This window comes from Eutrigla gurnardus, assembly GCF_963514095.1.
Source record: "Eutrigla gurnardus genome assembly, chromosome: 9".
Classification (NCBI taxonomy): domain Eukaryota; kingdom Metazoa; phylum Chordata; class Actinopteri; order Perciformes; family Triglidae; genus Eutrigla; species Eutrigla gurnardus.
Window position 1 is genome coordinate 21,362,553 of NC_139923.1, and position 25,610 is coordinate 21,388,162.

The 25,610-nt window shown below is 43.0% G+C and overlaps 4 protein-coding genes and 1 long non-coding RNA gene across 10 annotated transcripts in view; 3 read left to right on the plus strand and 2 right to left on the minus strand.

Annotated features, from left to right (window-relative positions):
* The first annotated feature begins 237 nt into the window (after window positions 1–237).
* On the plus strand, window positions 238–6,422 carry sinhcaf (SIN3-HDAC complex associated factor). Its single transcript, XM_084016953.1, has 6 exons — window positions 238–394; window positions 2,785–2,912; window positions 3,020–3,119; window positions 3,215–3,338; window positions 3,446–3,596; window positions 4,161–6,422. The coding sequence occupies exons 2-6, from the start codon at window positions 2,785–2,787 to the stop codon at window positions 4,507–4,509; spliced, it is 852 nt and encodes a 283-aa protein (XP_083873079.1). The 5' UTR covers window positions 238–394; the 3' UTR covers window positions 4,510–6,422.
* Window positions 6,423–7,596: 1,174 nt separating this feature from the next.
* kxd1 (KxDL motif containing 1) lies at window positions 7,597–10,175 on the plus strand. 2 transcript variants are annotated; one of them, XM_084016968.1, is made up of 5 exons: window positions 7,597–7,744; window positions 8,038–8,154; window positions 8,312–8,464; window positions 8,606–8,652; window positions 8,751–10,174. In XM_084016968.1, the coding sequence occupies exons 2-5, from the start codon at window positions 8,057–8,059 to the stop codon at window positions 9,002–9,004; spliced, it is 552 nt and encodes a 183-aa protein (XP_083873094.1). In that variant the 5' UTR covers window positions 7,597–7,744; window positions 8,038–8,056; the 3' UTR covers window positions 9,005–10,174. The 2 variants fall into 2 exon arrangements, with proteins under 2 accessions (XP_083873094.1, XP_083873095.1); XM_084016969.1 differs by lacking the exon at window positions 7,597–7,744 and adding an exon at window positions 7,862–7,902 and having other exon boundaries at window positions 8,751–10,175.
* Window positions 8,295–8,635, minus strand: LOC311018155. Its single transcript, XR_014597689.1, has 2 exons — window positions 8,532–8,635; window positions 8,295–8,493 (listed from the first exon to the last, which is right to left on the minus strand). It is a non-coding gene; the product is annotated as an uncharacterized lncRNA (long non-coding RNA).
* Window positions 10,176–10,738: 563 nt separating the features above from the next.
* On the plus strand, window positions 10,739–14,844 carry LOC311018518 (endoplasmic reticulum-Golgi intermediate compartment protein 2-like). 3 transcript variants are annotated; one of them, XM_084017518.1, is made up of 13 exons: window positions 10,739–11,129; window positions 11,229–11,337; window positions 11,416–11,462; window positions 11,561–11,628; window positions 11,758–11,798; window positions 12,127–12,228; window positions 12,373–12,465; window positions 12,548–12,603; window positions 12,776–12,874; window positions 12,959–13,056; window positions 13,148–13,310; window positions 13,945–14,024; window positions 14,121–14,844. In XM_084017518.1, the coding sequence occupies exons 1-13, from the start codon at window positions 11,024–11,026 to the stop codon at window positions 14,202–14,204; spliced, it is 1,146 nt and encodes a 381-aa protein (XP_083873644.1). In that variant the 5' UTR covers window positions 10,739–11,023; the 3' UTR covers window positions 14,205–14,844. The 3 variants fall into 3 exon arrangements, with proteins under 3 accessions (XP_083873644.1, XP_083873646.1, XP_083873645.1); XM_084017520.1 differs by having other exon boundaries at window positions 10,742–11,129; window positions 14,139–14,844; XM_084017519.1 differs by having other exon boundaries at window positions 10,743–11,129; window positions 14,130–14,844.
* Window positions 14,845–14,954: 110 nt separating this feature from the next.
* Window positions 14,955–25,610, minus strand: part of magi2b (membrane associated guanylate kinase, WW and PDZ domain containing 2b) — a 65,252-nt gene continuing 54,596 nt past the window's right edge. Inside the window, exons 13-23 of one of the 3 annotated variants that reach the window (XM_084016913.1) lie at window positions 24,567–24,759; window positions 24,186–24,277; window positions 23,518–23,710; window positions 22,656–22,895; window positions 21,511–21,696; window positions 20,915–21,209; window positions 19,968–20,187; window positions 19,668–19,811; window positions 19,130–19,268; window positions 18,683–18,771; window positions 17,951–18,143 (exon numbers count right to left, since the gene is read on the minus strand). In XM_084016913.1, coding sequence (XP_083873039.1) covers window positions 18,087–18,143; window positions 18,683–18,771; window positions 19,130–19,268; window positions 19,668–19,811; window positions 19,968–20,187; window positions 20,915–21,209; window positions 21,511–21,696; window positions 22,656–22,895; window positions 23,518–23,710; window positions 24,186–24,277; window positions 24,567–24,759 — 1,848 coding nt within the window. In that variant the 3' untranslated portion in view covers window positions 17,951–18,086. Of the gene's footprint in view, window positions 18,144–18,682; window positions 18,794–19,129; window positions 19,269–19,667; window positions 19,812–19,967; window positions 20,188–20,914; window positions 21,210–21,510; window positions 21,697–22,655; window positions 22,896–23,517; window positions 23,711–24,185; window positions 24,278–24,566; window positions 24,760–25,610 lie in introns of all 3 variants that reach the window. The other 2 variants (XM_084016914.1, XM_084016912.1) reach the window with 2 other exon arrangements.

Below are 25,610 nucleotides of genomic sequence, written 5' to 3' on the forward strand. Positions count from 1 at the left end.
CGGGCCATCTGGCGCTCTGTAGTAAAAACCACAGGCCCCGCCCCTTTGCTTACACTCTCCAATGCGCCATAGCAACCGGGGCCGAGCCCCCTGTTCCCGCGCAATGTTCCCATCCTTATAAGGCAAGCCGAGCGCAGACGCACGGCTACGTCACGCGTCGTTTATGTAAATGCTTTGATTGAAGAAAAAGAAAAAAGCCCTGCTTGCCATACTCTGAAATGGAGGTGTGGATACGACGCATGCGCACTGCGTCCACAACTATCCAGTCCCGTCCACAAGCGCAGACATCAACAAGGGAGCGGGTAACCGATGCGGGTTGATTCTCATAAAAGTCACACGGCAACGAAGCGCTATAAGGACTATTCTGTATCGGATCCACGCGGCTTGCAACAAGGTAATGAATGCATCCGGTTTGTATTCGTTTTTTAGCGGGTGTTTGGAGCTTTGGTGGGGGTTTTAAAGTCGTAGCCGTGTGTTCAAATGTGTCATTTAAAACAAGCCTCGAGTTGTGTCGGGACAATATCCCCCCTTTTGTAAGGCCTTGGAAGACGGAGTAGCTGGCGAACTCCCCGTGTAGCTCATCTTCCGAGCGGTTAAAGTGAGCGGCCGAAGTGGGAGTGAAGCGAGGGGAAGGCGAGGATGTGTTAAATAGCGTCGGAACGGGGCTCATGTGCGGCCGCGATTAGCGAGGGGGGTATGGCTGTTGTTGTTATTGTTGCTGGCTTTCGGAGGAAATCGCTCCAGGAATATAAACCAAAGTGGGGAATTGTGCGCGTTTCGGTTGAAAAAAAAAAAAAAAAACAGCACATGAAAACCCAAATCGCATCGTGGTGGTGCGTCCGCAGTGTGCAGCACGTTTACGCCTGCTAAAAGAAGCCAAGTTGGATCCGTCTCACGCCCACCCGGAGAGATGCGCCTCAGCACGCGGGCGCCGCTGTCAACAAAACAGCCACACTAAAGCACCAAACTACCACCGGGCGGGTTGTGAAGCTCTTTAGTGCAAGAAACCGGCGCAAACACACGACTTAGAGCAAAAACCCCGCTTTGAACTTGGTGCACATGTAGTGGAAGGTGGACTGTTGCAGTGACGCGGCTGTGGAATAACAAAAGAGTAAAGATCATATTACACGGATTGTCCCGAGGACGCCTTTTCCCCCTTTATACGATTGGAAAAAAAAAACACGTTTTATTTGCTTGAGGAAATGCCTTCGCCCTTTTTTTGTTTATCTCACTACGTAAAGTTTAGATGTCGGGAGGGAAAGTCGGGCAGCGTCGAGCAGGGGACGGTCGTCATAAAATGGGTGCGCATGAAGCAGGTCGTGTGGCGTGCCATGCTTCCTCGCCGGAGTGGGCGGTGAAATTTATGGCGACTCGCACTTTTCTCTCGATGAAGTGCGTTTCTCGGCGCCCTCTTTTTATTTAGATAAAGCGCAGGCGATATCCCCTCAAGTGCCGACTGCTTTTTTTTTTACAGTTTACTTTTAACATTACGGCGTTCGCGGAAAATCGCATCACACCCCCTTCTCCACACTGCCTCCGCCTTTGAAGTGTGTTGCCATGTTGGGTTGCGTCACGTACTGTATTCTGCTGCAGAGATCGTCTCGCAGCTTACAGATGAGATGCTCTGAGGTGAATACGTGCTAACGTAGGCTACTACCAGAATGCAGAAATACGTGATACTTTATTATTTAACATATGTATTGATGCTATGGATATTTTAAAATATGGACCTATTTGTTTTGTTTCATCATTAATAATCAATTTAATTATAAGTATATGATTTGTGACCTCTAAGTTTTTGTCAGATACAGATACCGTAGATGTTTCATTTCAGTGAAGCACTTTCTTGGTTAAATTGACTAGTGGCTTTCTTTGCACGTGTTTCTGCAAATAAACTTATTGCAGCAGTAAAACGACCATAGATGAATTTACGTGAAAGTTGGTGAATTTAAATCTGGCTTACGTGTTTTTTTTTTCACATTTATTTTTGAATACATAATACGGTTCCACAGCTGCTTTTTACACATCGAGATAGCTTTCCAGTTCTCGTATTTTCCCCTCACATATCCCGCTGTCTGATATAAACAGCAGAGTGAAAGGTCTTCACTTTTCCCTGCTCTGTGTCCACTCTCTGAGGCACCGCACTCTTTAAGAGGACCCCGAGGACTGATGGCAAAGGGGGAAAAAAACCCAGTCTGGGGGGCGCGGCTCACAGTTTTGCCGCAGTTCAGGTCCACATGTGCTGTGGAGATTACGTTTTGCCCAGCAACATAAATCATGATAATTCCTCCGCGCGTTTATTGTATTACGCGTCATATCAGTAGGTACACGTTTGCACGTCTCTGGCAATACACGCTTATATTTGGTGGCTTATTTTAATTTTATTTTTTACTATATAGTAAATAGCGTGTCATCTGCAGCCCGCGGGCTCGTGTGTATAAGTGCGTGCTTATATTTTTGAGCTCCCAAAATGAAGCGTGCATCCTGTGAGCGGCGGTGATATGATCTGTCTGACACGCTGTCTGCCTGCTGACCTACTTCCCCTCATGTGGGTCAAAGCGGAGAGATGCTCCCAACAAAATCGCTTTCCCGGATTTTGTTTTTGTGTTCTCTGCTGGTGACAAAACGTGCACATTTGTTTGTATTCACATAAAGCTAAACTGATATAAAATATCACCTCCCCGGACCGGTTACACGCATACGGCCGCATTGCAGTTAAAACATGATGCACACACCGACGAGAGCCTGATGAGTTGATGTTTAAATGTGTTTTCCTGCACGCAGATGTTTGGCTTTCATAAGCCCAAAATGTACAGGAGTTTGGACGGCTGCTGCATCTGCCGCGCAAAGTCGTCCAGCTCTCGTTTCACGGACAGTAAGCGGTACGAGAAAGACTTCAGGAGCTGCTTTGGGTAAGAGACGCAGCTGAACACGTGGAGATGGAGACGCCTTGGTGTGCACCTTATTGATTTGAACCCCCCCCCCCCTGTCATTTCTCCACACACTACTCGTCTGGCAGACTCAGTGAAACGCGATCTGGAGAGATCTGCAACGCGTGTGTGCTCCTGGTGAAGCGGTGGAAAAAGCTACCTGTTGGAACCAAGAAGAACTGGAACCACGTGAGTTTGGATGGCAGAGCTGATGTGGTTGAGCTATTGCTCGGTCAGGATAAAATACCTGAAATATACAGACTCTCCTCTCCTCGTTCATGCAGGTGGTCGATGCCAGAGGAGGTCCCAGCCTGAAGATAACTTCTAGGCCCAAGAAGATCAAGTCCATCTCCAAGAAAGCACGTCCGAGCCAGATCAGCAGGCTGCAGAAGGAGCTCAAAAGAAACAGTGAGTTCTGCAAACGTGTTTAAAGGCACTCTATTCTAAACTTAAAGAGTATATCATACACGCCAGGTCACACCCTGAAATTGATCACGCTGTATTCTGCCTACCAGATTCGGATGCCCACAGCACCACCTCCAGCACCTCCCCAGCTCAGTCTCCTTCCTACAGCAACCTGTCAGATGACGGCTCAGACACGGAGCTCAGCCCCGGATCCAGTCGCTCCCCGGTTTTCTCGTTTCTCGACCTAACTTACTGGAAGAGGTAGGACTTGTTATTTAGGATCACCATCATTAACCCATAAGAACCCAGACCCCTTTTTCCCCTAAAAGTAAAATAAGCTTTATTAATGTAATTAATTTGAAATAATTTATGTTTACATTTGTCAAAAAAGTGCTTTAAATTCAACAACAGAAAATATATGAATTAAAAATAATTGAATGAGCTCGATTCACTGAGCAGCTCATTACTATTTTTCTTATTGGGACAAAGACGTCACATGAGCTTTTCAGTGATGATTTTAAGGATGAAAGGCCGGTGTGACAATGATGTTTTCATAAACTTAACTTAGTTCAAATGTAATATGTGATTAAAGCTGTAGAGCTTGAAAATTGGTTGAAACTTGCATTTAGTAACAAAAAAAGGTTTTGTAATTAACTCATTCTGTCAAATGTAAATGTCACATATGGACATCATGAGTTCAGGTCAAGGATGAACTGTACTGTACTGAACATTCAAGGGTATTTGAAGTGTTAAATAACTTTTTGAAAATGTTTACTGTGATGTTGCTTCATACACTTGAATCAATATGCGTTATGTTTGGTCCAGGCAAAAGGTGTGTTGTGGAATCATCTACAAGGGCCGCTTTGGGGAAGTGCTCATCGACCCCCATTTGTTCAAACCATGCTGCCGCAACAAACAACGGCAGCAGCAGCAGCAGATACAGCAGCTACAGCAGCAAGAGGAGGAGGAGGAAGAGGAGGAGGAGGAAGAGGAGGAGGAAGAGGTGGAGATAGAGGAGGGCCAGGTGGTAGAGGATGTCGGCGGGGGTAAATCCCAGACGGAAGAGGAAGTGGAGACGCCGAGGCGCAAGGAAGATGCAGAGCCTATACAGCTACTCGTTGCCGTGACAACACCTCCAACCAGGAGCGAGGTGGTGATAGAGGATGGGTGGTAAAGTCCAAACCCACCTTGCACACACATCTCTGAAGAAATCTCGGGGTGCTGTTTTTTTCTCTCTCAAGCACTTACAGAAAGAAGTTGCCTCAGATTGCCTTCAATCATAAAGCAGCTGGAAATCCTCTGGTCTTCTCCATAATAATGTTGGAGGTTTGTTTATTTAGTCCGATTGGTAACTTATGAACTGCCGTTTTTTTTCCACTTTGTCTCTTATTTTGTATTTAATATTCCAACCATCCTGACGATGGACTGTCATCCGTGGTGTTTTTGTTCTACTTTAGATGAAATGCTGGAGCTCTCGTTGGTTAGTTTAAAAGATTTTATTCCAAAACGCAATAGATCCGCTTACTCATAGAAAAAGGTGCTACTTCAAATTCATTACTCAAAATTTTCAAACATACATCTGAAACCCATTCTCAATGTGGATGTTTTCTAAGCATATGTGTTAAGATGACTAAATATAATGGCATTACTTTTGCTTTCTTCATTAAGAGTAGATATCTCTTTTTTTATTTGAAACGGTGGATTTCTCGTTTTGGAATGAATGACACTTTACATTGACAGAGCACAGAACTGTACAGCCCTTTGTGTTTGTGTCTTTTTCACTTTGACATCCATTCCTATCAAAAAGTGTGTTTGTAGACTGTTTTCTATGTGCAAATACGTGAGTGGGTCCCATTTAAATAAGGTCTATTCACAGCTTCAACAGCAAATACACCAGCCTTAATTATGTGTTACAGACAGCGCTAGTGTTAATTCTGGATTGGTATTAAGGAACACAAGGGACAGTATATTTATTGTGGCCTCAGCAACACACAGTGCATTTTGCATGAATGGCAAGCCCACTCATCCAAAAGACCCAATGATCTGATGCATGAGTCTACTAAAATTGCATGGCCTTATATAAACTGTAAATCTTCCTTTTATTTTTTTGGATCCATTTCTCTGAAGTTTTAACTTATTTTTATATGTAAGAAAAAAAAAAAAGGAAAAATAGATGCTTCTTTTTGCATAATAATACCACATAATACAACAGCAAAACACACAATCGGTCTATTGTCATTCAGCAATACCAATATCAGTGATTCCTGTCATTCCTGGGTCAATATAGGTAAAATACTTTATACAAGTTGAAATTCTATGCCATTGCCTCTTATATACCACACATGTGTTGTGATATATAGCCTAATATTACTTTATTTATCAGACAAAAGCCAAAGCACATTGAAATTCACCCAATGTCAAATCAATGCAGGTTTTCCATGGACACTTGTGCTTGTCCGAGGTCATTTGTATGTATGTTAATGGTATTCTAAACAGAACACTAATATGAAATTTCATACATGTGATGTTGTAGTTGGGAGCAGAGGGTGTGTCGTGTACATAAGGGGGCTGGGTGAGCCATATGGCTCTATTGTGGGTTTCATTATTTATTTCATATTTATTTGTATCACTGCATCTCCGCTTACAAGTGTAATACTATGAACTTCAGTTCCTGTTTAGCTGATACGTAGAACGGTTTTGTACTTCAGAACTCGAATGTAATTCTCACGCAGGCTTTTCTTTTTACATTGCGTTGAATTACTGGTTGTCAATATTTGTGAAATGTTGTTAAGTATTTATTTACTCCTCGGTTGAGTTGCGCGCAACCTAACTTATTCTGTACCATCACTTTGGATCTGTATCATGTAGCTTGAAACGAATGATAGATTGCAACAAACTGTACTTTTCCCCTTTTAGCCTGTAGCTTAATAATGTTACAGAATTGTAGGATACCCGACTAGACTTGCATGTACTGTTGCTATGCATTTACTTAGCTTACGAGTTAGACAAAGCGGTTTTGTATTTTTTATAAATCATGTACTTTTTTACATGTTCCTTAATAAAAGTAATTTTGTGAGTTTTCTGGAAGTATGGAGTTACTCAATTTATTGGTATGAGGTGGATAAAAGCTGGATGATTCAAATTCAGCTAACCGTGGAGTTTGGAGTGATTGACTTTATTTCCTTGAAAAGACATACTTTCATGGCCGTGACATATATCATGTGAAACTAGTAATATAATTCATATGAGTATAATTTTTGATATATCCCATCTAGGTTTCAGTTTGAGTTCTGACGTTTGAACATTTGCCCCAGCAGGAACAACGATGTGGAGGACTTAATTCCCAAACTCTCCAATTTAAGCTTTTAAAAATGTACAGAACTGTTGAAACACTGATTATAACCAAGAGTCTACAGAAAAAACACAACAACCTAATGAGAATTTGTTTTTTTAAAGATATTTTGGCTTTATTTTTTATTTGTTTACTGATGATCCTGTGATTCATGTGTAGTGATGGAAATTATTTAGAAGACAACTACCAAATCTGGGTCAACTCATATGCAGGTTTGTATCCAGAATGAACAGGATGAGAAGCCGAAATTAAAAAAAAATATTTACAAGAAATTCACAAAATCGGCATGTTAAAAACATTAAAGCCAAGCTTAAATTAAAAAAATATGGTCATATTAGGTACATATTTAACAATATATGCAAAATGACAATGACAAAATATTTTCTTTTTTTATATTTTCTTATATAAAAATTACTAAATGTGACACCTGCTTACATCAGCCACAAATTAATGAATGAATCGCATGATATCCATCCATCCATCAATCCATCAGCAACTAGACTACACAGTCGAAGGTTGTGAGCTCATCTTTTGACGGATCAAATCACATCCATACCAACGTTATGTCCCGCCTGACTATCCGGTTTCACTCGGAAATACGTCACGATACGGAACTTGATACTTGAGATGCCATTTCAGCTCATCGTTCTTATGTAACGTGTATAATGCGGGCGGACAACGTGTGCCGTGTGCACCTCCAGTGCGCTTGCTCGTGCTGCGGACCGGTAGTAGAGAGCGAACGTCCCCCAGACACGTGAACGCATCCCGTCACACACGTACGTCCCATACTTACGCACCACTTTCGTTTTTATGATTTATTAAACACGTATACTTCTTAAAGACGATGATGTTACATACATACATGTGTAATGTGTTCCGTTTTAAAGAAAATAACAAGGAAGAAAAAAAAAAAGCACCGGAAACGGCTAGTCCTGTGACCGGAAGTACAAAACCAAACACGGAAGTGTTTTGTTTTTGTTATACGGCCAGCTGTCAGACGCACCGTTATGCCGCAGATGTGGTTGTAAATTTGCCTTTCTAACAGACAGAAGTCGAGGTAAACAACTGAAGTGGGAGCCGAGTTATCTCGTATGAATTGCGTTGCTTCGCTCGTCGGTTTAGTTCACCGGCTAACAGGCGACTCTGCTAATAAAGTGAACCTTCGCTAAACACACTGCATTAAAAACACCACAGAGAAGCTGGAGAATCAGATAGGTGTATCTGAATCTAACTAGCTGAATAGGCAATTAATAGCTTTCCAGTTTCACGACTAAGCTTTCTTCGTGGTTTAAATGATTTGTCTTATTGAGGCTATTATTAGCATTTCTATATAACGGGTTTGTTTTGTAGCTTTTTGATCGTCGACGTCATGGTGGAGCCCACAGCATCCGGCGTGTTCTGTAGCAGGATGCTGAGCATGGTCAACTCTGAGGACGTCAATGCCATCATTCAGGCTCAGAGACACATGTGAGTGACGTGGTGGGATTAGTCTGCTCAGCCTCATGTGGCTCTTCTTTATTGTTTTTAAGTTGTGTTTTGGCACGTCACAGTTAATGCTGATATCTGCCTTGTAAACTGGAAGCTGGAGATAATTGTTGCTCTGCTGAATTATTTGTGATCACAGGCTTGACCGCTTTGAGAAAACCAATGAAATGTTGATCAACTTCAACGGGCTGTCAAATGTACGACTGCAGCAGATGAATGAGCGCTTCCTGCTCCACACTCGCACCCTTGTGGAGATGAAGAAAGATCTGGACAGCGTCTTCAGGAGGATCAGGTGAGTCACTACTGACTGAGTTTGCCCCCCTCCCCATGCAAACACACACACACACACACACACACACACACACACACACACACACACACACACACACTCACAAACTCTGATTATTGGCCTCCTCTGCTTCTCCTTCTCCAGGATGCTAAAAGGGAAGATTGCTAAGCAGTACCCAGAAGCTTTCAGCAGTGAGTCAGCATTTCTTTTACATTCATCATTGTATCACGTTGTTATAACTATAGTCAACTTCTCCAAATCAGCTTACCTCAGATATTTTCCCTGGCAGATATTCACGAGTCACCCATCTTGGAAGACGATGACGAGTTTGACCCAGTTCCTCCCGGTGCCGCCACAAGGTTTACAACAGCCACCTCGGAGCAGAGTACAGAGTCCTGTGACACAAGTCCAGATGTGATCTCACCCACTGTGAGCAGATGCTCTGAAGATCTCTCTCAGGAGCAGCCCGACACGCCCACCTCCGATGTCCCAGAGACAGCCGTCCTACTGGACGAGGGTCCGGACTCTGTACCTGCAGAATAGAGCCAGCTCTATGTGAATGGATGTCAGCCTCTTGGGCTTCAACTGTAAAACTATTTTAGCAGGAGGCCGTGTTGTATGTTTGAGTTTGGGTCAGCCTCTAAAATATCCACTGTGTTTTGCAGTCATTAATCCATCTTTTGGGAAGAGCATCACAACCTCAATGTTAGATGTGGCTATAAATCGTCGATGGGGACGCTGGATTTTTGTTGGCATGCCTAATTTTCCTATGACAGCATAGCACTAAAATAATGCACATAATACTTGAAATTGCATAGTATCTCACTATGGATGTATAGTACGGACAGTAAACCTCAGCAAAGCCCTCACCTCATCAAGTGATACGATTTGTTTTTGTTGTTGTGTGAAGAGATGTTCACCTGACTGAAGGAAGAAATATCTCATGATTTATGTGACATGAAATACGAAAGTTAATAATGTTCTCAACCTGAAAAATAGTAGTTTGCGAGTAGTCACTTCCGTTGTCATGCTATTACAGTAATATTGTATTACCACATTTTTTTTCTATGGGCCCCTGTTTAAACCAGGAAATGTGTTTTTAGCAGCTTTTATCTGATGCTTTACCGATCCCTGCCAGGAGTGTTTGCCGCCTTCATTGCAAGGACGCCAGGGATATGTTTTTAATTGTAAATGATTCAGTAACCTATTCAAGGACACATGAGCAAGGCAGAGGCTCTTTGATGCGAGAGCTGGACACCAGGCTGTATGAGTGGAGAATGAACTAAGGCTGTCCATTAAAGATGCAGTTTTGGTGTAAAAGGGAAGGTCCATCTTAAAAGGTACTTAATTTGCTATTTCAGTAATATTTTCAGCTTTTAACATACTCAAAGTTTTCATTTGTGGATTTGAAGAAGATTCCTTTAAAACCAGATAGAGTATAGTGATCAAATGTTGATGCTGCTCCATAATAATAATAATTTTGCAAAAATAATATGAATTGTATTAATTCTACTGCTCAAAATCAATGGAATCATGTAATTTATTAATATCCTTTCATTTAAAGCTAATGTCAGATTTGGGATTGTGTGTTGAAAAGTGGTTTTGTCTCAAGTACATGAACAATATCTTTGACAAACAGCATTACAGCTATGGTGTTAAAACAACTGAATGTTTTTTTTTTTTTTTTGGTCATTTAAATTCAGTAGTAAATAAATTAAGACACTAAATTAATGTAGGGAAATATAGGCATCAAAACAATAAATAAAGTATATTTAATTGGGAAATATGCACAATATGATTATATGATCACGTAAATATTTGAAACTGCATTTTGATAGAAAGGCCCTTCATGAGATTGGGCCTCTACATAGAGTAGGAGCTGCTGCACCTTAGTGCTTATCAGCAAACATGAACAAATAATTAAATAACACAAAGTAATTTGTTAATAACAGACAGCCATGGGGCGTTTAAGGCCACGTCATGAAATGGGACATGTGCCTCTCCTGGTGGCTAGGTCAAACGCTTTTAGTTGCAAGAAGTAAATTCGTCCCGAAATACGACCTGGCGTTAGTTTCGAATTGTATTTATATAATTGTAAAGGTTTTAAACCACATTTTAAACTATGAAATAATAGCCGACGCTTAGCGTTACCTGCCGCCAGAGGGCGATACGTCCCAATGGAAGCAGTTTTTATTTCAGACACCGGGGTCGAACGACACAGTTAGCTAGCTACTCTCTTACAACATACTAACCATAGGAAACTCATCTCGTTTGTTTTGTTTTACTGTGAAAATAAGCACGCTAACAGTTGACTGAACTGACAGTACAATAACGACTTGTCTATCACTTAAACCAGCCGCCCATAGTGATGTTTTAGCCGGCTAGCTAGCTAACTAGCTTAATCAACCGTTAGCTCGGTTTGCTAACCACCGACGTCGACGTCAGCAGCGCAGACAGGAAGTACTCGCCGAAGACGAGCTGAACGTCAACGGTCTCCTACCCCCCAAAACAACCAACGAGAAAGAACACTCACTTCATGAGGGAGACTCTACTGCTCCCACGATGAGGAGACTGACGAAGAAGAAGGCTCTGACTCTGGTCAAGGAGTTGGACGCTTTCCCCAAAGTCCCAGAGAGCTACGTGGAGTCCACAGCCAGCGGCGGGACAGGTAGCCACCACAGATACCACGCAGCCCAATAACAGCTGCTCACCTGCACACAACGGTACTCCTTTAATTTCGACTCATTTTGATGCTCTCTCTCTCCAGTGTCCCTGATAGCATTCACTCTCATGGCTGTGCTCGCCTTCCTGGAGTTCTTTGTGTACAGAAACACATGGATGAAGTACGAGTATGAAGTGGACAAAGACTTCAGCAGGTAAGAGATTGTTGTGATGATTTGTGATGATTGTTATTCTTCCCCTGACTGTCTGCATCCTCTGCTCTTCACTCGCAGTAAGCTGAGGATCAATGTTGACATTACAGTGGCCATGAGATGCCAATGTAAGTACAAACACGTTTACATTTAATTTGTATTTCAGCACGTCGGTGCTTCTTCATATTTCTTTGAGAAAGGAGTCATGCTTTTATTTTGGATGCAGATATCGGCGCAGATGTCCTGGATCTGGCAGAGAACATGGTTGCTTCTGATGGCTTGATATATGAACCAGTGAGTTTAATTCGCAACGTACACATTCTTTTTGCCGTATTATAAAATGCATTAAATCATATTTCCTTTGTGTAGCCATAATACAGTTAATTCACACTTGTCTGACAAATGCATTTTGTCACATTTCAGGTCCACTTTGAGCTCTCTCCAGAGCAGAGATTATGGCACATGTAAGATTACATTTTTTCCACTTTCTTCACAATTCAATCAGTTTATGAACATTCCCACCAATGTAATATAGTGGCATTTCCATCCAGCTTTCATCAATATTTAGCTGTTATTTACATTACATTTACGTCGTCACTTAGTGGTACAAACATTCCAGTCTCTGGTATTTAGAAATAAGAAGATTATGTGTAGCATAGCAGTAAATTCATCCCCCCCCCAGATTTGTAGAGCACCTTTTTTCCTCAAAATGAAAAGACTTTTTCATCTATTTAATTGTTTTTTTTTGTCTCATCCAAGTGAGTTTTTGTTTCCCTCATTTTTCTCTGTCAGGACACTTCTGCACATCCAGGAGCGTCTGAGAGTGGAGCACGCTCTCCAGGATTTAATCTTCAAATCTGCAATAAAAGGAGACTCTCTAGCGCAGCCTCAAAGGTGCAGCATCCTCAAAAGCTCTTTTTCTCTTTGGAACGGAGCGATGGTTTAAAAAATAATGACAAAGATGAACAAAGAAGTGTTTAATCTGCTGTTGTGATAAATATTTCCCTTCCACATTGTGTTTCTCCCTTTTTATTATAGCGAGGACAATCCCACCGCCCTTACTTCCTGCAGGATACACGGACACCTCTATGTCAACAAGGTGGCAGGAAATTTCCACATTACCGTTGGCAAGTATGTATCAGTTTGACTCTTAATATTTAGAGATTAAGCATTTTTGCAGAAGCTGACCTCTGACCTTTCCACCCTTTCACAGGTCCATCCCTCATCCCAGAGGTCATGCTCATCTAGCTGCACTCGTCAGCCATGACAGTGAGTTCATTATCTTTTTGACAAAACTTTGTTGCACACATGCGCATCTTCTCATTCTTTCAGAACGCGGCGATGATCTTTTCTGCGATTAAACCTGTGGTTGTTGTGACACGTGTAGTAAAGCAGCTGTATTCACGTGATGGTCATTGATTGTTTTGATTTTCCGTCACAGCTTATAATTTCTCTCACCGGATTGACCACCTGTCCTTTGGGGAAGTGATTCCTGGGATTATCAGCCCTCTGGACGGCACAGAGAAAGTCTCCGCTGAATGTACGTCCGTGTCTTTTAATCCCCTTTAATCGTAATTGATGCCGTTTCACTGAGCTAGCATACACCTGTGCTTATTATCTCCAGCGAACCACATGTTTCAGTACTTCATCACCATTGTGCCCACCAAACTGAACACCTACAAGATCTCTGCAGAAACACACCAGTACTCGGTCACTGAGCGGGTAGGTTTGCATTCGGTGCAGGTTTGTACATCTGTGTTGTATTCTATGTATTGGTATGGTGAACATGTTTGTACCTCCTCGTGCTCTGCAGGAGCGAGTGATAAACCATGCTGCGGGCAGCCACGGCGTCTCGGGGATCTTTATGAAATACGATATCAGCTCACTAATGGTCAAAGTCACCGAGCAGCACATGCCTCTCTGGCAGTTTCTTGTGAGACTCTGTGGCATCGTTGGAGGCATTTTCTCTACGACAGGTACGTTTTAAATGATTATTTGATCTCACAGAAACACATATGTTGCATTCTACACGCATCTTTTAAAGAACACACTGGAGCTTTATCGTGTTTCATGTCTTACATTAAATATTGACTGCTGAATTGCTGCTGCTAATTTTTATTTCCTGGCCTTCGGGCAGCCATTGGGTAATAATATAATAATATTAGTATGAAAATCAACTTGCAGAGACTGAACATTTGGAAAATGTAAGTAATCCATCAGAGAGAAAACGTATTTAAGCTTGTTTATACTGCAGTTGTGAGCAAGGACTGTTTTGAAAAAAACTTTATTTAAAATGTATACAATAAGTAGTTGTTGGGCTAAAATCAGGCATCAACTCAGGTGTGTTACTTTTAAAGATATGCCCAAACTCCATTCGTTTGCCATGTTAATGACCTTTTCTGTTGTCCAATTTCGTCATCTACTCCAGAAAATACTCTTTTTGAAACTAAATCGCCAGGTGTCCTCACAAATTGATTAGAGATAATGATTGGGAAATGACTTTCCCACAGATGATGGAGTTACTGGCAAGCTCCAAGTGTAAATTGTAGGTAGACGTTCAGGGTTAAAAATGAGCGGCTACAGTAATTTGGATCTTCTTCTCACCTGCAGGCATGCTCCATGGTGTCATAGGATTCTTGGTTGATGTTGTTTGTTGCCGTTTCCAAATGGGAATATATGGGCCCCTTAAGGTAAGCCAATACCTTTAAACGCAACTTTTGGGAAATAACAAGTGTACCTTTTTTTTTTTCTGTGATGATTATACATGTTTTGTTCTTCTTTGTCAGGAGACTCAGGAGACTCAGGAGACTCCTCTCAATGAGCAGCCAGACAGTGAACCCTTGATTCCTACAGAAGACGACGCTCAATAATGACTGACTGTCGGCTCACCATCCCTGCCTATCTACCGAGACAGCAACAAGATGCTGGGAACATGTTTACAATTTTTTTTTATATATATAATGGAAAACGTCTGTGCTTTGTTGAGAAAAATGTAAATATTTGTATCATTTTTTTAAATACTTTTTATTGGGTTGGTGCAAGATTCAGAAATGAATGTTCATCCACCTTTGAATGATTATAGTCAATACCTCCACTAATTGTCTGTCACTGGAAAGCTGCACCAGGAGAACTGAACAGCACTCAACGCTAATTTCCATCATCATTGTGTGTCAGACTTCAGTAAATAGACGGTAACTGGTGTTCTGGCTCCCACGTCTCACCCACACAGGTGTTTTCACTGAGTTTGGCTGAACAGCCCTGTTTCTCAGGGAAATGTGCTCGACTCGTGTGAGCTTGATTGATGGATTAAACAGAACAGAATAAACGTCAATTCTTATATGTAGTCGGGTGACCTATACCAATAAAGGGAAAAACCTGTGTGGGACCACTAAAGAGGCTTGTGTGAAAAAATTCAGAAGTGTTGTAAATTGTTCTGCAATTGTGCCTGTAAGTAAATTATTGTTGCAAATATGAGGCCAATTTATTAATTAAAAACCACTTTAAACCTGATGTGGACCCATTATTAATATATAGGATTGATTCTGGTATAGTCTCACCTATGGCTGAACCTAAATATCTTTACCATTTTGGTCACAAGTAAAACAACATCTACAAATGAATATTTTACACCATGTCAAGAGTTTATTTAACAGTATTTCAGAATATCTTTCAGTAAACAAGTTTTTGTTTTTTAGCAAAATGTAATATATCAGTACTGTCGCATTTCATAAAAATAGTTGTTCACGTCTTTGAAACTACAGTATCAATGATACAGTAAATCATATTTGTAGGAATACAGCTGTACAAGGTGAATAATACACAATTAACACTACACAGTTATACTTGATCTCAATGGGGGTTTATGAACGTGCCATCCTTCACAAGTTCCGACAAAGCAGTTTTTTGTTTTTGTATACAAAATCACTCACAGCAGGCGGGGCAGGGGGGCCTGGATGGAGACAGAGGGCTGGATGACAAATTCTTCCACCTTTTCTGAACTTGGACGTTTGTACAGAACGGTATACATTTTTTCTACAGCCTAATAGCATGTTTTCATGCTCCTCACTAACATGTTAGCCACTTTATCGCATGAACCGCTGTTGTATTCAACTTTTCAGGTCTGTATCATCTTGCAAAAAGCAGATAATCAGTCCAACCAAGCCTACACCACTTTTCAAGTGCAGCTTGGTTGATGTGCCATCATGCTGCATTCAGTCAAACTGTCACAATGCATTGTGATTTTTTTGTTTTGTTTTTTAAACTGCTCCTACAGTGATTCATTTTTAATGAGAACAAACATCTTGTAGAGAGAAATGGATGATATCAAAATGGAGAAATGCGGGAGGATGGTGACTTCATCCCGGGTTTAATAGCAGCATGCTATTATGTTATGTATTATGTATCAAAACGTTGTGACTGAACACAGGTTTCAATGCATTTGTGTTTCACAGACCATCTTAAGTCTTGCGTTCGGACTCGGTGAGCGTTGGTTCTGCCTGCAACGTTGCAAACTTAACAGAATAAAGCTGAAATGAGACTCATCTGAAACAATAGAAACCACGGTCCACTGTGATACAACCCTGTCTGGATAAATGTTCACAGCGCCACTCTCCGAGACCACTCCAGGAAGAGGATGTAATGCTACAGACTCATTTGTATCCCCTTTTAAGCACGAGGGGACAAGGGCGACCATTGACATTGATAAGAGTGCATCAAGATAATTATGTATATACTGCTGGGTGTTAAGTCAGAAGGAAACAGGCTCCACAACTCAACAGTTTGCTGATATGTGTGCATGGTCATCAACATCTGTTATGCATTCAGTTCCCAGAACAAACCACAATGGCAACAGCTCTGCATTAGTTTGAGTAAGGCACTCTGCCCCACCTCATAACCATCGGCCTCCTCTTCCCCACACCGAAGCCCCTCTCCCACAGTGATGTGGTACACGTAGCACAGTAAAAGGCATAGAAATGGGAAATATAGACTGGACAGAAATTCTTCCGTAGAGCATTAAAATGAACACAACACGGTTTATAATTCTGCACAATGAATGCATGGTTGACTTGTGATCAAGTTGTGTACATAACTCAGAACAGGATTATGAGTTCTTACTAAGCCAAATGTTTTCAGTCACTCAAAAGTTCAATTTGATGAAAACAAAAAAAAAAGAATATTCTTTTTGTCTCACATGAGTACCAATCAGCTCAGCAGAGGCTATCCTCTCTCTATGTTCTACCTCTAAAAGACATGTGAGTCCCTGTATAAAGACATGGTGGTTTATATCCATGCACGCGACCACCGCCTCCCTCAGCGGTCTGGGTTTGGTGACCTACACAGTCTTTGATATGTAGTTATAGACGAGGCCATGGGAATAGTGATCCTAAAATAGGGTCCTGGTGGTTTTTTACTCTTTTTTCTTTACAATGTATCTAACTACAACACTGTCTCAAAAAACACCCACAGGTAAGTTTCTGAGATTACCAAATGTACATATTTTTCACATCTTTACATTTACAGTATATGATATATTGGTAGGCATGTGAGATGTAACATATGTTGGGCTAACCAGGCTGTCACTTGAGTCAGTGCCATGTCCTCCAGGAGTGTTACTGCCTCCCTCTGACAGATTTGCAGTCTCGTTCTTCCCACTGCACAGAGAAAATGGAGCAAAAGTAAATCTCTTGGATGTACATATGTCTCTTCTGTGAGGAACCTCGTTCCATCTGAAGTTAAGTTGCGCCGACCAATCTGTGCCAGATACGGCCGAGCAGTTAAAGGTATGCGTTGAAAGCACAGCTCTACTCAGAATCGGACATCGTTGCTCCATCTGTGATCAGAACTTTAACTGTCACATCTGCATGTTGAGTAGTCTCCATCAGTTGTACACTGTATGTTACACTAGCTGTGAAAGTTCCTCTGTTTTAAGGTGGTGGGTGTAATAATTATCTCGTAATAACAAATGAAACATAAAATATGATCTTAGAAGTAGATGGAGAAGAAAACAGGACAGAAAGAGAGGGTGAGGGAGATTTACTGCTGCTCTCGGACATCCGACGGTGAACTGAATGAGGAGCCAACAGTGTGGTCCAGTCAAAATCAGCAAGATCCATTCTACCTGCTTACTGTGGAGGTCCAAGACCTCAGGGTGCCGGGCAGTTTGTCAGACCCAGGGACGTTCCAGGGCCCAGGGGAGGCCGCTGCGCTTCTCGCAGGAGGATCTTCCATGGTTTTAGAGGGGCAGCAGAGCCCACTGTGGCCACTGGACCTCTCATCTTCTCTGGGGAACAGACCTCTGGAAACCAGCCTCTCCTGGAGGCTGACTTGTCCATTTCCACTGCCTAGAGAGGCTCCATTCAAATTCACACTCACATATTGGTCCCAAGGCCAGACAGTGCTCATTGCCTGTGTGTGCAGGCCCTTTCTCTCACAGCAGGGGGAGCAAGTCTCCCTCTGCCTCTCTCTACTTTCAGCAGACCTCCCCAGGACAGCGTTGGGAGGCAAAGCCCGAGCCTTTCTGTCGCCTGGTCCGCAGTCCACCTCTCCAGACCCCTGAGGGATTCCCTGCCCCCTGATGATGCACTTCTGCTGGGTGGACCTGCCACCTGTAGCCCCTTTCATGGAGCTGTGGTCTGTCAGCTGTGGAGCTTTGTCTGACATGCACACTGTGGCCTCTAGATGGAGCTGATGAGGGGAGTCTGGGGCAGAGGCTGGATGGGATGAGAGCAATGGATTAGGGTAGGGTTCGAGGGTCACTTCCTGCAGGGCAGAGTGGGCTGTAAAAAAGGAATCCCAGGGGCCGCCACAGTCTGTCAGGGAAAAAGAGAATACGCTCAGGTGGACTGAGATAACAGCAGTGATGCAGCATGCACATGCACACAGAGAGCATGAGAAGAGGAAGGCAAAGATTAAACACCAGATCCTGATAGAATATCAGGCACATTTGCATGCACACACCTCGTATGCCTCTACACCTAAAAGCTGATCTACACGACTTCTTCTAAACAGACATGTGGGACAGGATCCATTCAGTGCTGGAAAACAATTACCATTTGTAGTCGTGTGACAGACTGATCCTGAGCAGATTGATTTCACACAGTCTACTTCACAGCCCTCTGCAGGATGATACAATTTCATCTGGAGGGTCACTTCAAACCATATTGCTCTCTTACTATGACACGCAGAAACACGTGTGCATGCCACACACACACACACACGCACATACACACACTATTTTCCCATGCAGAAAGTCATGATCATGCATACACGAATGCATGCCAAGAGCACAGCTACGCTGCACACATATTAATCAGTATGGAGAGAGAGAGACATGCAGTTTTTCACAAACCGTGTCTTTAGAGTGGCCCATTAGGAAGAAATAGGGGGAGCTTAGTGTGTCACCTTTCATGCACATGGACAGGTTGGAAGGTACCATTCCTGAGGGAAGGCAAGTAAAAGCCTATACCAATCATTAGACTTAAAGCAGAGGGGTTAAATACACAAAGGCTAAAGAGAAGGTTGTTATTTTACTGTTTGATCAAAATAGTTTTCCATATAAAGACAAATCTAATTTCACACGATAGAAGAGAAGGCTGCGGAGCAAGGTGTAAAATGCAGAATTATATGAATGTATGTTAATATGTTCTTGAGTAAAACAGAGAGCATTTGCAGGGAAACAGCCATTCTGGTTAAACAGTAATGATGGACCTCAAACAATGAATCTCTAGTGAGAAAGAGAAAGAGATCAGGTCAGAGATAAGATTGAGAGACTTGACTTTGTGGCAGGGAAACCCACCATATTCTGGCACCTGTCCTGTGCCTCGCTTTAGCAGCAACCTGACTCGCCTGCCTCCCGCCTTGATGAGTTCAATGGCACGGGCGTGAGTCATGTCCCGAGTGCTGTCCCCGTTAATCTCTATGATCTGATCCCCAACCTGGAGGAGACAAACAGAGCATGGGGTCGATTTATGTCAGCCGCTGTTTATCCATGGAAAGTGGACTTTTCTACACAATCGCATTCTTCTTCCGGTGAGTAGCTCTAGAGCAACTGGGGAATAAGTGCCATTAAGTGCCTTGTTCAAGTACACCTCAACAGGAGTTGTTGAGGGTGAGCAGAGGGTCCCACAGCCAGTGAGTCCACATGCACTTACACCTACTCACTTTCCCCCTTTTCTGACTTATAAGCTATTCTTGCTGGGGCAAGATTAACAGAAGAAGTGAAAGATGCATGTTGCAGACCACAATGCACCATGTTTCCATCATTTTTAAATTCTGTGAAATGAATATATCACACACAAGCATGTTGGCTTATCATCTTATCCAAGTCATCTCACCCTCATCCTTCCATTGCGGATGGCAGGACCGTCTTCAGCAAGGCGCAACACAAATAGGTCCATCTTATACTCTCTGCCCCCACGGATACTGAAGCCAAAACCTTTTGCACTTTTCTCCAGCTCCACTGTGAAGTAATCGTAGTCCTGCAGAAAAAAAAAAAAATGCAGAGAACTTGCAAAAAACCCACCACAAATAACAGCCTCTCCACAGTTTGGAGGCATACTGCCTATGAATGAATATGTAAACTTAATGCTTGACATGGTGTGATCTTGAGCAGATGGTTCTGGGTCTATTTTTACCTGTGGTCTGAAGTCAGGAGGGAGCCCCAGAGGGAACTGTGCAGCTGCAGGGTGCTGTCTGAAGTCCAGCAGACCGGGCGGGTGTCTGTAGTCCAATGTCGGCGGCTGTCGATAGTCAGTAACCGGTGGGTGACGATAGTCTACCGGAGGTTGCCTGTAATCAGTGAATGGAGGATGGCGGAAGTCAGGTTTGACATCCTGTCTGGCTTTTACCTCTGACCTGTGAGGAGAGAGAAAGCAACAACATCATCAGAGGAGAGGTTTGTGCCATGATGGAGAGAGCATTGTGTTTTGAAGAACCTCATATGTGGACATGTATCTTCTCTTGTGAGAGTGGAAAGTTTCCCTAACCGTGTAGATTTCTGTAATTTGAGCTTAAGAAAAAAGAATTGAGTTTGTGCAGTTAAGGAGGCTCACCACAAAAAGGATGGAAATATCACTCTCCGTTTTGAAACTTTTATCAAGCTTCCACTTGTAAAATGGGCACAAATCCACAGCTCTGGGAGTGCTGCTCTTGATCTGAGACTCACATCCCCCCCCCCCCCCCCCCCCCCCCCCCATGCACGCACTCACACTTTCATAGTTTAAACATGGAAGAAGGCCTCATCGCCCGGTTCCTGCATTATAGAAGAGATACCTTAAAGTAAATTATTCACTGACAAAAGCTAAGTGGTGTTACGCAACAAAGCAGAAACCAGCCTGAGACTGAGAGTCTGACTGGGACAAAAGTTACAGGTTTTCTTTTGAACATGCTGGCATGCAAGGAGAGGATGGCACACACTAATTTATATACACAGTTTGAGATCTGTCACCTTTGAAACCTTATTGCTCATTCTTTCAGTCAATTCCTGTGCACTCACCAAGACACACTACGCTTATGAAACATACAAAATACTCCTTCTGAGTCGAGAAAAGAAAGAAGAAGATCCCACTCTGTGCCATCTTACCTGCCGTCATGGAGGTAGAGCTGTGGAGGGAGGCCAGAGGCCTGGGTGACTGGGCTCTGCTGGGTTCCAGCTGGTGCAGGCTGGGAGGCTGCTGGTGCAGGAGGGCCAGTTACTGTTTGGTTTGTCTGTGCTGGTGTCTGGCCAGGCTGGACAGGTATTTGACCCGTCTGAGTGGCCGTTTGGCCGGGCTGGGTGCCTCCTTGGCCTGTCTGGGCTACAGGGCTGGGCTGGGTCTGGGGGCTGTGTTTCTGGGTCATGGGGCTTTGCTTCTCTGAGCTGGGGCCAGAATGGGATCCTGTGACGGACAGAGTGTGAGACAGATTTTGCCACAATCTGTCACAATCTGAAGAGAGGGATTTAGAGTTGGGGATCACCACTCCTCCTAACCGTGTGCTTCTTTCTGGCTTACTGTATGTGAAAGTGTCTTCTTCCTTCAGAATATTGATTCATTTTGTGTGTTTGGCCAAGTAAAATAAAATACATTCATATGAGGCAAATCAGATTGACTTCAGCATTTCCTATTATAATGGGAAATTTAAACAAGCCAAAAAAGTCAAGTACCAATTCTTGGTTTTGTGTCACACACAAACACTCACCCTCCTCTGGTATGATGTGCAGCGTGACCGTTAGCCCAGCGTCTTTAATGAGCTTGACGATATCTGCGTGCGGCATGCTGATGATGGACTGTCCATTCACAGCCAGGATCCGGTGGCCCACCTTCAGCTTCCCACATCGGTCTGCGGGGCTGCCCTCGATGATGCGTCCTATTTTATGGGGCACGGCTGGAAACAGGCAATAACAGAGTGATTGTCAATGACGGGGTTGAAGAAAGATGTTGAAACAGCGCTGATAAAACTCGATCTTGAAGTGGAGAGAATAACCTTTAGAATTGTATTACAACATGAGCCTCGTCTGTCATGGAACAGTATACAGTTCCAAATATAAAATTGTTATCACTCTTTTATGACAATAATATCTTATCGAAATAATATCAATAATATCTCATTTGAGTTTCTGCTTTTATCAACACTTTTCACAAAAATACCTAAAACCTAAACATGCCTTGACCTCCAAGAAGAGAACATCCTGGCAGACTGTTAGGCCAAATTTTAGTTATTATAATGATGACTGGACTCACTTTTGGGGTATTCCATATTCATGTATATGCAGAAGGATATATTCCATCAAATTCTTCAGTGTGCAATCAGACCTTCAAGAATCCCACCATCTGTTATATGATACCAGCTCCCTTTAGTGTTACCATATGGTTAAAAAAAAGTCAAATTTAAAACTTTTAAAGATTCTTTTAATACTACCGTGGCATGAATTTAAGACCAAACAAAAATAAAAAAGCAAGTCTGACCCAGCTAATAAAAGTTCTGTATTGGCACTGTGTGGTAAAAAAAATATATTGTATTATTGCTATTGATGGGGGAGGTGATGTGGGAGGTCCTAGTAATGGAAGTGGTATTCTTCTGCATGCACATATACTCCAAAACACCTGAAAGTGTTACTCTCTCTGTGTATTTCTAGACTTGAAATAACTATCCTGTACATATTGTGTTGTTTTTCCCGGTATTGTCCTGTCAATGTTGTCTTGTCAAATAAATAAAAACAAACACACCCATAAACAATGTCTCGAGGGCAGTCTCCACCCTTAGGCTCCTTGGTCATAAGGATTTATTAAATCTCCATTTGCATGCAGAAACAACTTTTAGGGCTCCAGAGAGCAACAACTCACTGATGACGGCGGCGTTCTCTGGTCTGTTCAGGGAGCTGATGATGACAAAGCCGAAGCCCTCATTCTCCTTACGGTGAATAACCACGTCACTGGTTTGCAGGGCGGATCCCTCTGGAGGAGAGGTGGCAGCCGGGACGACGACCGCTGGAGGGCCCGAAGCTGAGGCCGCGTCGCTACGCGGAGAGCTGTGTTGTGTCGACACAGAGCCGGGGCTGCGCCCATTCACAGGACACAGTTCACCTGGATGGGAGGACGCAAGAGATGAGAAAGGATGAGTCACACAGCAGCTGTTATTAGTATGAAACATGACACATTGGCTCTCTTTTCGAAGCTTGTTTTCATATAAAGCAGCTTGAGATGTAGCCATTCCAGTTCTGTGGCATTTATTGAATTTAACAGTGCACTTCTCAACCTCCCACAGGGAATATTTGTTAAAGACAGATTTAGCTTGTCATTTGACAGGTATGACTCCAGTGTGAAATTGCAGATCCTGGTGCAATGCTTAAAACAACAGACAGACTTTCACTCTCTTAGTCTCTTCACTGCGTGGCTGTGAACCGACCAGGTTATCGTTGTGTTGTTGGTCAAAACGCACACACGGTCCGCGGCACATGGAGTTAATACTGAAGATACAGAGAAATAGCAGGAGCTTCGTGTTTATTACCAAACTCGCTCATACCACTACCACAGAAAAGATGAGTACAAACTGATCCTGCACACAGATCGTCAGCATGTGTGTCCTGTCGAAGTTGTCTTTTTAAGTCGATGCCAGTGAAATGTGCAGCACGTTCTCCAATCTTGGTAAAGTGTGAAACAAACAAACACACGAGACAAGAAGAAGAACATAAATACATGAGCTCACCAGGCATCTGCACTCTCCTTCTCACTGTCAAGCTGACTTGACCGTTGCGAGCGGCTGCGTGCATCAAGTCTATTACGTATTTGTGTGGTTTCCCAGCAACCACATTTTTATCCACAGAGATGAGCTCATCCCCAGGTTGAAGGCGCCCATCGCGCTCAGCGGGAGTGTTCTCTATTATAGCGCCGATAACAATCTGTTCAAAGACAATCAATATTAGCAGCTTAGATGAAGGTGAAGATGAGATGAGACAGAGACACAGTGGAATCACTCAGTAATTGCTTTAATCCAGATCGTAAACTAGTTCTTGGGTCATGGTAACATTATTCTACCTTCCCACTATTCTCCTGTGACATTCTTCTGTATCACAGTTTGCATGCAGTTTTTACACGTGGACAAGTTAGCAAGGCGTTACTTTAGTATGGGAGGTACTGAGGCGGTTAGGACAGTGTGAGAAAGACAAGGAGTGCGTGTGTGTGGTGTGTGTGTGTGTGTGTGTGTGTGTGTGTGTGTGGTGTGTGTGTGTGCGTGTTGGTCAGTTGTGTGTGAATGGATGAAGTGTGAGATGAAGGTTAGGTGGGGGTAAAAGGAGGTGTGGTGCGTATGAAGTTAAATATGTGTGTGGTCCAGCCCGTCCCATACGAGCCTTGTCACGGGCGTTCCGGACTCACAGCCTGCACGGCCTCGTCTCCCCCCAGGATGCGAAAGCCAAACCCGGTCTTCTCTCTCAGCAGGTGCACCTCAACCTCTTCATACTCTGGACCTGAGACACAATAGAGACGTCTGACTCTTTTCTTAATTTCATGTCACCATGTTATGTGCAATTATAGCAACATAATGCTCCATGACTCTCAATTGCCCATCGGGCATGAATGGTTGTCTGTGTCTATGTATAAGTCCTGTGTTGGACTGGCGACCTGTCCAGGGTGTACCGGCCTTCGCTCAATGTCAGCTGGGATCTGCCCCAGCCCGCCGCCCTTGAGCAAGATAAGTGGTTATGGATAACACATGGATAATGCAGCACCTCTCATGAACTAAGTTTCAGTACTCACGTCGGCTCTCGTAGATAGCCCTCGACTTCTCGTAAAGGTCATAGGGATCAGGTTTGTTAAGATCGAAGCCTTCGGTGGAGTCAGGCACCGATGTGCGGTGCTGTGGCTGGTTTGGGAAGGGTGTGCCAGGCAGCAAAAGTGGGCCGGACAGATTTGCTTGGGGGCTGCCATGTGGATCCCACTGGTCAGGCAACTACAAGGAAAACGCCAACAACAGATGCTTATTTAAAACGTCCTATTTTTGCTTTTGTGCAACAAACAGGACAAACAGCGCTCTCAACACTTGCTATTTTCCTGACTTCAAAGTATGCTTAGCCTGACTGAGGTATTACACAGTACACAGGGTACAGGTGGAAGGAGAGGCTCAAACAGGTGGGAGGTTTATTCAAATGAAGCAGTGTGAACCACGCTTTTGGTATTATGGTGGAAGAGACTTTGTGTTTCATCTCTCTCTCTCTCTTAATTTCATTATTATACATCAAAGAGAAATGTGTATGTGGCGGTGTGAGCATTATGCTCAATAAAAACAAGTCACAGACATGTGTTACTGCACCACGCAGGACAAAACATTAAACCAAGAAACAGACGAAATTCTATTCACTAATGAGCTGCAGCACATACATAATATAAGATACAAGAACTAAAAACAAGATATAAGAACATTTGTTTTAGCATGTGAAGAAAAAAACAAGAATTCACAGCGTTATACAAATGATAACATTCATGAAAACACTGCGGTCGGATATCTTAAAATATATATTCGCAAATTGAGTTAGATGAGATTCACTTTGTCTGAATATCCTGTCTAATACCATGAAGTGAGTGCTGATTGTATAAGCAGCAGCAGCTGCAGTTTAAGTATAAATCTGAAGAGCTTTTCCCCAGCCGGTGAGGTGTGGGATCTGATGTGATCAGACCAATAAGCAGGTCACGACAGACTGGCTCATTTCACAATAAAGCACAAGCGTAACACTTCCTTGCAACGCGGCCCCGATGACAAACGCTGATACTACACGCTTCAGTCTTACCACTCTGCTTCAACAA

Coding starts and splice junctions, on each gene's coding strand:
- LOC311018518 (XM_084017518.1), top strand. CDS start 11,024: ATGAGGAGACTGACGAAGAAGAAGGCTCTGACTCTGGTCAAGGAGTTG. Junction 11,130..11,228: donor CACAGCCAGCGGCGGGACAG/GTAGCCACCACA, acceptor CTCTCTCTCCAG/TGTCCCTGATAGCATTCACT. Junction 13,057..13,147: donor AGTACTCGGTCACTGAGCGG/GTAGGTTTGCAT, acceptor CGTGCTCTGCAG/GAGCGAGTGATAAACCATGC.
- kxd1 (XM_084016968.1), top strand. CDS start 8,057: ATGGTGGAGCCCACAGCATCCGGCGTGTTCTGTAGCAGGATGCTGAGC. Junction 8,155..8,311: donor ATTCAGGCTCAGAGACACAT/GTGAGTGACGTG, acceptor TTGTGATCACAG/GCTTGACCGCTTTGAGAAAA. Junction 8,465..8,605: donor AGCGTCTTCAGGAGGATCAG/GTGAGTCACTAC, acceptor CTCCTTCTCCAG/GATGCTAAAAGGGAAGATTG.
- sinhcaf (XM_084016953.1), top strand. CDS start 2,785: ATGTTTGGCTTTCATAAGCCCAAAATGTACAGGAGTTTGGACGGCTGC. Junction 3,120..3,214: donor CCAAGAAGAACTGGAACCAC/GTGAGTTTGGAT, acceptor TCGTTCATGCAG/GTGGTCGATGCCAGAGGAGG. Junction 3,597..4,160: donor GACCTAACTTACTGGAAGAG/GTAGGACTTGTT, acceptor TGTTTGGTCCAG/GCAAAAGGTGTGTTGTGGAA.